Source organism: Grammomys surdaster, unplaced genomic scaffold (genome assembly GCF_004785775.1).
Source record: "Grammomys surdaster isolate TR1022 unplaced genomic scaffold, NIH_TR_1.0 131, whole genome shotgun sequence".
Taxonomy (NCBI): Eukaryota; Metazoa; Chordata; class Mammalia; order Rodentia; family Muridae; genus Grammomys; species Grammomys surdaster.
In genome coordinates, this window is record NW_021604589.1 from 1,266,256 (window position 1) to 1,280,756 (window position 14,501).

The 14,501-nt window shown below is 42.7% G+C and overlaps 1 protein-coding gene across 1 annotated transcript; it reads left to right on the top strand.

Moving 5' to 3' along the window:
* Window positions 1-9,732: 9,732 nt before the first annotated feature.
* On the top strand, window positions 9,733-9,915 carry LOC114616090 (ATP synthase subunit ATP5MPL, mitochondrial). The gene has a single exon (XM_028761622.1). The coding sequence runs from the start codon at window positions 9,733-9,735 to the stop codon at window positions 9,913-9,915; it is 183 nt and encodes a 60-aa protein (XP_028617455.1).
* The last annotated feature ends 4,586 nt before the right edge of the window (window positions 9,916-14,501 follow it).

Sequence of the window (14,501 nt, forward strand, 5' to 3'; positions counted from 1 at the left end):
CTACATGGTGAGTTTGAAAGCAGCACAGGCTACATAAGACCTTGTCTCAGGAGGGAAAAAAAGGAACACATTTCAAACAGTATTCCTTTTTTTTTTTTTTTTTTTGGTTTTTTGAGACAGGGTTTCTCTGTATAGCCCTGGCTGTCCTGGAACTCACTCTGTAGACCAGGCTGGCCTCAAACTCAGAGATCCGCCTACCTCTGCCTCCCAACTCAGAGATCCGCCTCTGCCTCCCAAGTACTGGGATTAAAGGCGTGTGCCACCACCACCAGGCTCAAACAGTATTCCTAAACAGTATTATAGCATTATGGTTTAGTGCATTCCCCTCTCATCTCCTCAAGTATGTGTTACAGTGACACACAGTTGTAACCTCGGAGCTCCAGATGCTGAGACAATGCAAGTTGAAGCAAGCTAAAGGCTAGTCAGGGCTAGCTAGCTACTAGTGAAAACATGTCTCAAAAACAAATTACATGCTATAAAATGACATGATCTAAAGAATCAAAAGTAATAAATTGCTTCATTTACATTTTAATGGTTTTATTTTAATTTAAATTATGTATATATGCGGGGGGTACACATTAATAAAATACCCACAAAAGCCAAAAGGGGACATGAGATCCAATGGAGCTGGAGTTATAGGGACCATGAGCCAGCCAATATGGGTGCTGGAACTCAACTTACCTGCCGAAACAGGTGCGGGGCAGTCTCCACTTACATTTTAAGAGAATAGTTCTGGCTAACTATAAACCACAACAATAACCAACATGACACAATAACCCCAAAGGTGCAAGTAGTGATATTAATACCTTGGAGGTTACCAAAACAAGTCTCTAACTGAACTTAAGGCCCACTCGACGAGAAGGGAATCATACCTGGTCCTGGAAACCTAGCCAGCTAAATACCCAGGATTAGTGCAGTTATGGATCTTAGATGAAAGCCCACCACCACAACTTTACTAAAGCAGCATAATGCCTACATTCTAAATATTTGTCCTTATACCCACGGATAAGTGTAGTTCTCACCCATCATCAAAGAAACCTCTCTTCCCAACAGAAAGAGACCATTACAGAAAACTACAACCAATCAAAATGCAGAGTTGTGAAACCCAATCTCAATGGATACATCTACAAAACACCCCATGCCTAACACTTGAAGAGCATTATAGAAGAGGGAGTAGGAAGGTTGTAAGAGCCAGAGGATCAGGGAGTTAGCTGTGAGGCTGTGTCTCCTAGGATTCTCAGAAGCTACACCAAGAAAGTCTCACCAACATGATTGTCTAAACCCAAGCTGAACAAGGACAACAACAATAGACATACTAACAAGGAGAGGGGCCGGGGGGGGGGGCCTAAACTCTATACAAAGAACAACAGCAACTGAGAGATTCTGAGAGTGGGAGAAATAGCTTTCCCCAGGGAAGAGCATACCAACTGGCTATCCAATACCAAATGGTCATAACAAGTAACATTATACAGACTGAGAGGGTTATATTTAGGAAGATATGTGTATATACATATATATGTATACGCATGTAACAACAATGAATTTAAAAAGAGGCCACAAATTTAAGTGAGAGCAATGAGTAGTATATGCGAGGGTTTGAAAGTAGGAAAAGGAAGGAGGAAATAATGTAAAAAGGGGGGAATTATATTATCTCCAAAGGAAAAATAATTTCAAAATCAAATAAATAGTTCTGGCTAATAATCTCATAACAGGAAAAAGTTTTCCTGATGAGGATTTTATTGGTTTCCTTTTACCTGTTGATCTCCTTAATGATTAAGCAGTTTCTTCAAAGATATGTTTAATTTTCAAATAAGTGACTTGTGGTGGCACATACCTGTAACCCCAGCACTTGGGAGGTAATGACAGGAGTTCAAGGCAACTTTTGCTACATAGAAAGTTTGAGGCCAGCTCGAGTCATGAGGGACCCTAAATTGAAATTTTTAATGACTTCTCAAAGATGAGATTATGTCCAGAGATTTTAAAGACATCCCTACTGAGCAAAAGAGTTGGCTCAGTGCTTAAGAGCACTTGATGCCCTTGTAGAAAACCAGAGTTCAATTCCCACCATCCACATGGCAATTCACAACTATTTGTAACTGCAGATCCCAGGGAATCCAGTGCCCTTTTATACTTTTGTGGATACCAGGCACACAGGAAAAAACTCTTATATTTATAAGACAATAAATAAATCTAAAATAAAATAAACCTACTTATCACAGCCATGTGCTTCTTTGCTTTAATCCACTATCTGACAATCAGGTATCACTTATTGGGATTTTCCCCCATATAATGGCTTCTCTTGATAATATAAACAATATTGCATAATCAATCTTGATGTCTAAGAATGGCCCATCATTGGATCCCTGTGAGTTAATAGATAATAATCATCATTTTTAAGACAAAGTCTTATTTACCCAGACTGACCTCAAATTAGCTATGTTGCTGAGGGTGACCTTGAACTTGTGACCGTTCTGCCTCTACCTCCAGAGTGCTGAGATTATAGGTATGTGCCACCATGTCCAATTTTGTGCAGTGATGGGGACTGAATCCAGTCTTTCATGCATGCTAGGCAAGCACTCTACCAACTGAGCTAAATCCCCAGCCCTACATTACAGTCATCTTAATCGTATCCTTATTAAGAGGAAAACCTGGCCACTAACCATAGAAACTACCAGGTCTAGTTACTGTCTTCATGATTTGAGCAGTTATACCTGTTGGGCCACTTAAATCTGAACTTACAGGTTTCGGTTTAGAGGAGAAAGGGGAAATTTTTCTACTTTTGTTTTAAAATAGCTAAAGCGCTAATGAGGTAAAACAAATGAAGTCAGACAGAGCATTCACATACCACCAACGTGGTGGATAAAAGTTAGATGGCCAGTAGATCCCAACTCTGATTACCCTTCCCAGTTCAGGGTGACTTTAAATGTTGTTACCTGTACCAAGAGTAACAGGTTATTCTGATTGGTCATGTTAAAGGGGCCGTGTTTAATTCTCTAGGCTGAGTAAGAGAACATAAAGCTCAGAATCACTCAGACCCTTTTGGTAATATTTGAAATAGTATTTTTCATGCAGTTTCCACTCTAAGTCTCTGTGCCTTAGGTTCTTTTTAAATTATACACTCTTCAAGAAAGAATTGGTTATCACACAGGAAAACCCCTTCTCCAATTCCTGGAGAAACCTCAACCAATTTTCATATGCCCCTTTCTCTTATCACACTTGATGTATTACTGACCACAAATTAATCCCGGCCAGATGTACAGTGCAATTATTTGGTGCATTGCCTTGGACACTTTAGTAAATTTATTATGCTCAGCAGTATCCTGAGGTCCTTGTAATAGCTAGTTTGTTTCAGAACACCAACTTCCTTATCACCCTGTGCAACTCAACTGCTTAGCAACTGTGGCAGAACTATCGTCTTATCATGGAATTCTACAGGAACAAACAGCCATGCTAAATTCTATGAATACCTAATCATGTTCAGAAACCCTCGATTCGAAAAGGTGAACCAAGTGGCTAAAATTATGCTTATAAACATATGAACAGCAATGCATGCTCCTGCAGTATAAAACAGTAGTCTTGGGTGCCAGAAAGAAGGAAAGAAAGGGGGGAGGGAGGGAGGGAAGGAGGGACAGAGGGAGGGAGGAAGGAAGAAAGGGGCCCACAAAGGCAAAGAAAGATATGGCAAGTGAACCATAAATACCTTAGTACTCCCCAGGAACCACATTTTAAAGCATTTGCTCACCACTGTAAATATTCAGTTATTAATAACTTTCACATTATTGCTTTTTAAGTAAAGGTTCATATTTAGGGCTTAATATTAACTATATTATCCCCATTTACTGCTGGTCACATCAAATGACAGACAAAAGGCTGACCAAGCAATCTTTCTTCAAGCTTCAAGGAAAACACAAAACAAAAACAGCACCTGCTGTGAATCATTCCTTCCTCTTTCCAGGTATGGGGCAGAGAGAAAGAAGCTATGACACCCTTTGTTTCATAACTCCATGTCAAAGTCAAGTGACAATAAGATGGGAAACTACAGCTGTAGACTTCTGAATCCATCCCTGGACCCAAATGGGGAACTTACTTTGGACTTGATCAATGTTCCTGTCTTGTAGCCCTGAGTCCCTGTTTCTACAACTGGGCATTAAGGTTTTCCAGTTCTATATTAATAATCAGAAATACATTAGTGAACAAATATATGTAGCAGATATGTACCTATCACAAGTATAAAGAAAGGACAACATGTAGCTGTAGGCCCAGAGCCTACAGACACACACACACACACACACACACACACACACACGTACACACCCTTCAAGTTCAAATCCCAGCAAGGCACCCCGAGAGTGTAGTCAACAAAGGGAGGGGCAGGAGCAAGGAACAGAGGTTAAAGCAGACAGCAGCCAAAACAAACATCACTTCCAGAACAGGGCAAACTTTGGGTCTGGGAGGCTGTAGAACCCCCAGAAATGACAGGGGTGTCAGACTTTCTCAAGGGACGAAGAGCACACCCAAGCACTGGGCTAGGAGGAGATGAGCTGCAGAGGAGGCTGGTATCCCTGGGGACAAGGGCGTCGCCGCCATCCTCGGCTGCAGAGCCCCCCTTTTTTGCCGTCCTGGCCACCGCCCTCCATATCCCCGGGAATAGGGGAATAGTCGTTGTTGCCCGATTCTTCCCTTAGACACTGTCCCCACAGACCAGTGAGGGATAAAAGAGCGCAGAGACATACCTGGTGCAATGTCTCCGGTGGCAGCTGCGACGCTCGAAACAGATCGGCTACCGGACCAGCGGCCGCAGTGGCAGTGCCGGGGGCGACCCTGGTAGCCTCCGGGGGGGCAGGTCCGGGGCCCCCGCTTGCGGCGCCCACACAGCGCGCGAAGAGCTCAGAGTAGCACTGCTGCTCGCTATCGCTCAGCACTAACGGCGGCCCGGAGCCGCAGCTTCCGCCCGCCGCCACCTCCATAGGGCCTTCTGTAGGGTCCGAGCCGAGCGCCTTCCCTGGCCGAGGTGTTGGTGCCTCCCGCCAGGGCCACCACCACCGCCTCGGCCTCCGAAGCCGCCGCCCCCACGCCCCGCAGCTGCAGCGCCGCCGCTTCCTCCAAGAGCGCGCCGGCCCCGCCCCCCGGGCTTGAATGTTGTGCCTCCGCTGCGCGGCACATGGAGACAGGCGCGGCGCCGACCAATCACAGCCCAGAATCCCACCTGGGCCCCTCCCCCCAAGCCCGCCCCGCTCCGCCCCTTCGCCAGGTAAGGAACCCAACTCCGCCCGCCGCCCTCCCAAGCCTTTCACCTGCTCTGCAACCGAAGCCAGGCAAGGAGAGCAGCTGCCAACGCCCTCCAAGCCCACGCTGTTCCTGAGGGGCATCTTGGGCTCTCCACCCTGGCAGGCAAGGGAACATCTGGACACACACACAAGAAAAACAGCGCTTTTCAGGAGATACAGAAAACTGAGATGTTTTCTCATTAGGAGTCCCAAACGGATGTGGTGTCCAATTAGAAAAGGGACCAGTCACGAAAAATTGGAATACCCTTCCTCTAAAGTCCTGCAAAGCTAAAGAACTGAGATGTTCTTATGAATGGGGTCTCAGCACCATGCTAGAAATGATGGGATTAGGTCACTTTCTCGGGTATGGCTGGGATCTGGTTTTGAACCTTACTGAGAAGTGCCAGAAGGTACTTTTAAGTCCTAGAGGAAAGAAGTGGGAAAAGGCGTTTATGGTTTTTGTTTGTTTGTTTTTCAGATGTGAGGTCCATTCTGCTCCACTACTCTACTGAAATCTGGGAAACAGTTGGTGGGAGACACTATCTGGAAAATTTATGCTTCTTAAATCCATAAAGTACTGACCTCTGTAACACAGAGTCCTTGCTTTCTGGAAGGAGTAAATTATTTTTGAGACAAGATCTTTTATTAAGACTTCTGGCTCAGAAAACACTTCTTTTGGCAGGAAAAGTAGCAGTTTTTTTTTAATTTTGTCCAAAATTTGTCCAAGTTCCTACCAAAAAAGTCAACACTAGAACTCAGAACTCTAAAAACTGTGTGTGTGTGTGTGTGTGTGTGTGTGTGTGTGTGTGTGTGTGTTTTCAAATGGCCTTCTTCCCTGATGGCTATTGCTCTTAGCCGCACCTCTGTGATGAGAAAGTCTATGCTAAGTGTGGTGGCTAATGTTTGTAACCTTAACACTAGGAGGTTGGAGCAGGAGAATCACTAAAATTTTGAATCTACTCTAGCTACACAGTGAATTCCAAGCTAGCCTGCAAAAAGAAGAAAAAGGTCTGCCCCACAACAACACTGAAAAGGTCAGTATAAGTCTTGTATATTTACAGTTTTTCCAAAAGAAAAATCTGTTTTTATTTTTTAAGACAGGGTCTCTCTACATAGCAATGGCTGTTCTGGAACTCACTATGGAAACCAGGCTGGCCTCAAACTCATGGAGATCTGCCAGTTTCTGCCTCCCAAGTGCTGGGATAAAAGTCATGTGCCACCACACTGGGCTTCAAAAGAAAAATCTTAAGTACCATTGTTCTTGAGAAGAGTTGCACAAATGTAACCATTGTACATGCATGCTTCACTGCAAAACACTAACCAAAGAGGGGAAAACTCTTCGTGGTTAAACACTCATCAAAGGACCCATTAGACCTAGAGCTGGTAGCACATACCTTTGTAAACCCAGAACTCAGGATGCAGAAGCAGAAAGATCTCTGTGAGTTTGAGAGCAGCCTAGACTACTAAGTCAGTTTCATGCCAGTCAGGGATAGATATAGATACAGATATAGATAGATAGAGATGGAGAGAGAGAGAGAGAGAGAGAGAGAGAGAGAGAGAGAGAGAGAGGAATATTCCATTCCAGACAGTTTACTTTTTATTAAAAGCATGAAGCAGTCAGATGTAGCAAACACCTGTAATCCCGGTACTCCAGAGGCAGACCACTAGAGAGAAGACCCATCTCAAGAACAGTAGCAACACAAAAAAGCAAAAGCCGAAGACAAGTCAAGAAATGCTATCAATTATAAACAAACACACTTTGCTATTATAGTCAACTAAAATAAGGACCAATAGAAGGAAGAGAAAAGAAGGAAGGAGTCAAGAGATGGGGGAAGAAGCAAACAAGGAAAGGGGAAGAAAGAGATATTGAAAGAAAAAAGAAATGTGTCAACCTCAGTTATGGCCAGAGTTATACTTCCCTTTTGGACTCTGGAGAAATAATATACAGAAGAAGATCCATGGTGAGGCTATGACTCAGTAGCACAGCATTAGCCCAGCATGTGCCAAAAAGCACAAATCTGCCTTTCAGTACCACAGAAGAAAAAGGAGATTCAGCCCAAGCATGTTAGCAACTAAGTGAAAGCGAAGCTCCTATGAAAAAGTGAAAAGTGAAAGACAAGCTCCTATGCCCTGTCTATTTTTTCTTCTTTTAAAGTTTCATAAGACTTTAGCATGAAAGTTGAACATACCCAGAGGCATTTCTGTTATCTTTAACAGGAATTTATTGCCTATTATCAGGCAAACTGATCAAGTCCAAAAGAGTTGCCTGTCTTTTGTAGCTTTTTGAACACTGGCTAAATGACCTTAAGCTAAGTATAACCAGAAATGTATGTCTTCTCCTTGAACTAGCACCTTAAACTGAGTATGCTCAAAAATGTGCCTGCCCATCAAGGGCTTTCATATATGCATGTGTCCACTCCTGGAATATAATCCCCATGCTCTTTTGTTCATGAAAGGCACTGTTTTGGACATAACTCATCTTATCCAAGTAACGTTATTAACATTTCAGGAATCATATGTCTTGCCCTGCCCTTGCCTGTCTTAGCTTTGCACTCACCAGGAGGTGAACACAGGTTTGCTTACAAATGCAGAAAATTTCTCTCTTCAAAGCTTGCATTCCTCACTCCACATTTTGCGTCACAACTTCTGGGAGAGAAGATGAGCAGCAATACACAAAGGATGAAGTAGAGAGACGGTGGAGACTGTCTAGCTCTAGAGAATTTTGACTTCAAAATCTCATCACACTTTCCATGACCGTCATGGCTTCTCAGGAACATAGAAGCCATGAGATAAGTTACTCTCTTCCTACTTTTCCAGTTGATTTTAGCTTTCCTGGAGAGTACCTCCTTATCAGAGTAGTCTGCTCTCTGTGACAGGCAACAAGCCTCACTTCCCACAAGGACTCCTGCAAGAACAAATATAGGATACCATAGCCACTGATATTCTTCTAGTGGGATGATATAAAAAGCTTTACATGGTATTGTTGTACACACTATCTCATGTAAGCCTGATAGTAATTCTAAGGTAGATTAGGAAGGAGATAGATAGATAGATAGATAGATAGATAGATAGATAGATAGATAGATAGATAGATAGATGTTTGTGACAGGGCCTCTTGTAGCACAGGCTGGCCTTGAACTTACAATCTGCCTGCCTCTACCTGCTCTTTCCTGCGGTTACAGGCATGCAACACCACATCCAATTAGGAAGACACTTTCTTGAGAGAAAAGGCCTCACTTTGTATACCAGGCTGCCCTCAACTCTATGATCCTCCTACCTCCACTTGGTTTCCTGCTTGTTGCACTGTTTGGAGAGGTGTGGGTGGTAATGTGGCCTTCCTGGAGGAGGAGCATCACTGGAGGCAGACTTTGAGAGTTAGGAGCCTCACACCATTTTCAGTCCACTCTCTGCTTCATGGCTGTGGTTGAAGTGAGCTCTCAGCTTTCTGCTCCTTCTGCCATGCCTGCCATTTGCCTTCATGTCTCCCCACCACCATGGACACGTATCCCTCTAGAACCATAAGCCAAAATCAACTCTTTCTTTGGTACACTGTTTTTGGTCATGGTGACTTTAGAACAGCAACAGAGAAATAACTAACACAGTCACTATGACCAACAAGAAGGCATTTTTATCTTCATTTAGCAGGTATGATTTATCCAACTGGGCACCACATTTGGAGTTCACTTCCTTCATTACTCAAGCCAGTTCAATAAAGTTGACAAATATTTATCAAGCAGCAGGTATTACGATGTGGGTTATTACAATGTTACTATGTAAGACATCTCACATCTGTGCCTGTCAATCTATAAGTAAAATAATCCGAATTTATTGATAAGGCAGGGGGTGCTTACTGTGTAGGTATTGGAGTGCTTCAAAGAATATGTTTTTAAAAAAATATGCAAGGTATGTAGCTTTCAAGGAGTCAACAACCTCACTAGAAAAGGCAAGGATTAGCACAACAAATAAAACTAAATGAGACAACATATAATTAAGTGCTAAATTGTGTACCCCAGGCTAAGTACTGTGGGAGTTTGGAAATTAGAAGCAAATCAATGAACCAGTGCTAGACTCAACAAGAGGATTGGTGTTTGCTGAGACTAAATGGAGCTGAGAAGGGTAAATGGATGGGACAGTGGGGGTGGGGAGAAAGGGTGCTCCTGGGAACAGTAAGCACACCAGAGACTCCTCTGCAGCAAGAAGACACTAAGTGAGGAAAAGCAAACTGGGTTAGACAGCCTCTGATGCAAGCCTCCAGGATACAGGAGAGATCATAATGAACAAAGATGAAGGGGCGCATTCAGGAGGGGTCCAGGAGTAGTAATACTTAACCTAGAAAACACCGAAGGAAAAGCAGCACTTTAAAAAAGTGTTCTTGCAGAAGGCCCCGCGCGGCGCCTGCGTGCTCTGTGACCTTTCCCATTCTGTTGCAGAATTTGGTGTTGCCTGTGACCTTAGTTCTGCTGAGATGCTTCAAACCTTTATTAAGAAAGTCTGGGTCCCCATGAAACCCTACTATACCCAGGTTTTCCAGGAAATTTGGGTAGGAGTGGGGTTAATGAGCCTCATCGTTTATAAAATCAGGAGTGCCGATAAAAGGAGTAAAGCTTTGAAAGGTTCCAGTCCTGCACCTGCCCATGGCCATCACTGACTGCTCCCTGAGTCCACTCAAGATGAACACGTCAGCTAAACTGAGGCCATCTGTGTTAGATGGGAACACAGAACATCGCTGTGCACTCACCTAGTACTATTTACAATGTGGCATTAATAAATGTGTCTGAGAAGCCCCACCAAAAAAAAGGGGTTCTTACTAAACCAGTCATAGTGGCTCAGGCCTTCAACCCCAGCACTTGGCCAAAGCAGGCAGATCCTGTGAATTTTTTGATCTACATGAGGAGTCCTAAGCCAGCTAGGGCTACTCAGCTGCAGCAGCAGTAGTAATATTATTATTAGTAGTAGTATCTTTTCTAAAGAAAAAACTTTAATAATGGGTGGAAATTAATGGAGTGCTCAATTTTGACACCAAATAATCATTTATTTGATTTTAACTTTTTCTTCTTGCTGATACTGAGTTCAGGTAAATCTTTATCGGTATGAGAGGGAATTCTATTCCCCTGGCCACAGTTTTTACTCTCTGCTCAAAAGAAGAAATACTGAAGTACTACTGGCACCCCTCCTAGCTCTCAGAAATGATAAGATGAAAAAGAAATGGATCTTACCCTATTCCGTCTCTGTTTCTCTCTGTGTCTCTCTCTGCCTCCCTTCCTCCGTCTCTCCCTCCTTCTCTCCAGCCCCCACTTCTGAATTCAGGTGTGTTTATGCAAGAACAACATAGCTCACTTCACTCCTTCCGCCCTCCCCAGAATGCAAACATGTTTGAGAGCTCTGTTCCCAAATTCAGGACTTCTTGAAACTTCTCAGGTAGCAGTGTGTTTTGTAGTCTCTGACGTGAGAAAGAACATAGATAGGAATAATAAGAAGCTGGCTGATTGTGGTGACAGACTTAAGTCTTTGTCTCCAACCCAGTTCTAGCAACAAGGGAGCTAATAGGGTCCACACAGATCCCTCCTAAATAGTTATTTGTATGGCACTATTATACCTTCCCAGTGAGAAATCACTTCAAGTCATTAGAGACCAATAAAGAAGTCTTTAACCATAGCATACAACTGGTTCTGGCTAATGCCAAGAAGAACCTGTACAGAAATCTCCTCAGCTTCCATAGGTTTGACCTATAATGTTGCATTCTTACATATGCTTTTATCTGTGGGTTCCTTGTAGGTTTGGGGCCCACGAGTTCCACTTTGAGCAATTAAACACGTTTCACAGAGACAGAAACTCCAAGGTTTTGTTGTTTGGACAAATGGGAAGATTTACAATGAAAACATAGTATCGTGGTTATCTGAGACAAACCAGGGATGCTTTTCCCAGGCAGCTTTTATCTAGAGTCACCCTGCCTGTGCCTGGCAAAATGAAGCTCTTCCTGATAAGAGCTTAATTAGCTGCTGTCACTAAGGGTTGTCTTCCCCGAACTGCCAGCAAGAGGATAGTGCTCCTTTAGCTAGAATTTTTGTGTGTGTGTAACTTAATGTTTTCTAAACAAGTTTATTGGTAAACATTTTATTGCTTCCTTTTCCTCTTTCATTCTAAGCTAATAAGAAAAGGGAAGTCATGGAATTCCTGACCTTTCATGTGCCCTATAAGCCACTAATGACAATGGGACCATAAGTCACTGGCTGTCTTGCTATTATGGCTTCTTTTCCAAAGGATAATGTGCTAAAAGCTTGGTCCCCAGTGAGCCAGTACTGAGGTAGTTAACTTTTAAGAGGGTGAGTCCAGCTGGAAGGTCATTAGGATCATAGGGGCTCGACTCTCATGACTGGATTAATGTTCATCTTAAAGAGTGGGCTGACTCTTACCTTACACCTACTGAATTAGTGTGCTAACTCCCAGGACAGAGCATTAACAAAAAGCAAGCCTGGCGCTCTCTCCCTCTCTCTCTCTCTCTCTCTCTCTCTCTCTCTCTCTCTCTCTCTCTCTCTCTCTCTCTCTCTCTCTCTGGCTAAGAGCTAAAGAAAACTATCTCCTTGTTTTGAGGTTTTGGTTTCTGTTTCTTTGTTGTTGTTGCTTGTCTGTTTTTCTTTGTTTTATTTTGGGTTTGGTGTTCGATTTGTTTTGTTCTTGAAATAGGTTCTCACTAAGTTGTTGTTGCTTGTCTGTTTTTCTTTGTTTTATTTTGGGTTTGGTGTTCAATTTGTTTTGTTCTTGAAATAGGTTCTCACTGTAGAGCCCAGGCTGTCCTCCAACTTGACACCTTTCTGCCTTCACCCATGCAGCACCATATACAGAGCCAGGCGTGGAAAAATGCTTACCTTAGTTATTCAGCACTTGAGTCAACACAGAGTTGAGCAAGGACTGTGATTGGTTTTATGGACAGAATCAAATTTTCTACAATGGCTCGTGTTTCTGAAAAGGAAAGCATTCACAGAACAAGTAAGGGTAAGCCAAATTGCTGTTAACAAACAACAAAGAAGTCTTACAGGGTAACAAAATCAATTTTTTTAATCTCATCACAGCCCAACATGACTCAAGAATACTTCTGGAACCTCCATTTCCTGAGACCTCAGGTACCTATGCTAGACTCCTCGCATCTAGTAACTATAAAAAGTGAAGACACGGAAGATATTTCACAGTGGAGTTACTGGTTAGCCCACAAGAGACCCAGATCACTTCTTCCTACTTCCCATTGGCTAGAAACAAGATATACAGATAGTCATAGCAAATGGGTTTCAGGAAACGTAGTCAATCTGTGTAGCCAGGAATCAAAAAGATGGGTTGAGTACTAACTAACTAACCAGTTTCATCCCTAATTACCATAAAAATTTCAGACCTACAATTAACACCGTTGGTTCACTGCCAAGACTCCCTAGACTAGGACAGGACCACTGGTGAGCAGTCTGCAAATGGGCTACAGTTATTCTCTTTACACACTTACCTTTTAACAAACTGAATCCACTTCTAGGTTATAGCCTTAAAATTTCCAGCCTCTGCAGAAAGAGCCCACAGGAAATGACTGATTTCCATGAGTGGATATAATGCTAGCCTATAAACTGAAAGATCAATAAGGGGTGTATCAGGGGAGCATGTGGGATGATCGATGAAACAGTATGCGGGGGGTTTTCCAGGACAGCTAAGGCTACATACACAGACTCTGTCTTGAAAAAAAACAAAAAAGGGAGAAACTGGGGAGGGGGGATAACATTTGAAATGTAAATACACAAAATAACCAATAAAAATATAAAAAAAGAAAAACTAAAAATAAGGCATTGGAACTTAATGTTCTGTAGCACAAAATCCACATAGAGCCACTTCCAATACTCACTGAGGTGGACACTCTTCACATGATACAGGTTATGACAATGTAGCATTTTTTTTCTTGTTTAATTCCTAAAACACACAGCAGGCACTTCCTTCCCTCTTTGTTTACACACAGAAACAGGCTTAAGCTAGGTTAGAATTCTATTCACTCACTTATCTGTGAGCATGACACCGTGGGAGGTGGAAGTAGGAATATCTGTTTGTTTTGAGACACATAGTCTCACTTCATAACCCAAGCCTGTCTTCAAGTTATTACGATTCTCCTCTTAACCAACCAAACAGCAAGATGACAGATGCGAGCTGCCACATCGAGGCTAAAGCAGTGGGTGTGGGTTGGTAATCCTGGAGGGAGGAGGTAAATGGGCAAAAGGAGATTCATTCTATTAGTCTATGTATTTTGTGGATTTCTAAAATTTACATAATAAAAAAATTTTCAAGCCAGGCATGATGATCCATGCTTTTAATCCCAGCACTCAGTAGAGGCCAGAAGACCTCTTTGAGTCTGAGGATAGCCTGACCTACATAGTGAGTTCTGGACCAATAAAGACTACATGATGAGACCCTCTGTCAAAAAAAATGTAAAATAAAAATACAATCTGCTATTCATGAGGGAAACTTAAATATGGACCCAACATACCATGATCTGAAAGGATATTTTTGCTTGTATGTTGGGACATGGTACGCTGTGTACCAGGCTATTCTTGAGCTTACTATGTAGTGAAGAAGGCCTTCAACCCTTGATCCTCCTGCCTCTACCTCTTTTTAAGTTCAATGATAGCTTAGGGCTTATGAACCAAACATCCAGAGACAATTATGGCTACATTCCATATTATCTGCAGGTGAGGTGAGATGGTGTCCCAAATTTTCACTAAAATACTCAAGCATAAAATAGAAAAGGTTAGGAGTAGACAGCTTGAAACAAAACCTGAAAATATAGACAATTGTTTTAGGTGGATAATGACTAGAGGAAATGACACACACTACACGAGTCTCTCAGTGGTTTTCATATGTGCCAAGTGATCCACGCCTGGAATCCCAGCACTTAGAAAATTGACACAGAAGGATAGCCTAGGCTGCAGGCTGAGACCCTCTCTCCAAAAAAACGGGGAGGTTGTATCTGAAATTTTCCATACTTATAAAAATACTTTTTGCTACCCTAGCACTTGAGAGGTAGAGGTAGGTGGATCAGGAATATCAAGGTCATCCTCTACTACATAGTGACCTAGAGGACAGCCTGTGCTACATAAGACTCTATCTCAAACTACTACAGAAAAAGAGTTATCAAGCGCCTTCTCTTGAAGTCTCATTTGCTCATTCCAATATGTGAGCCCTGACTGAGACTCCAGTCCAATATGTGAGCCC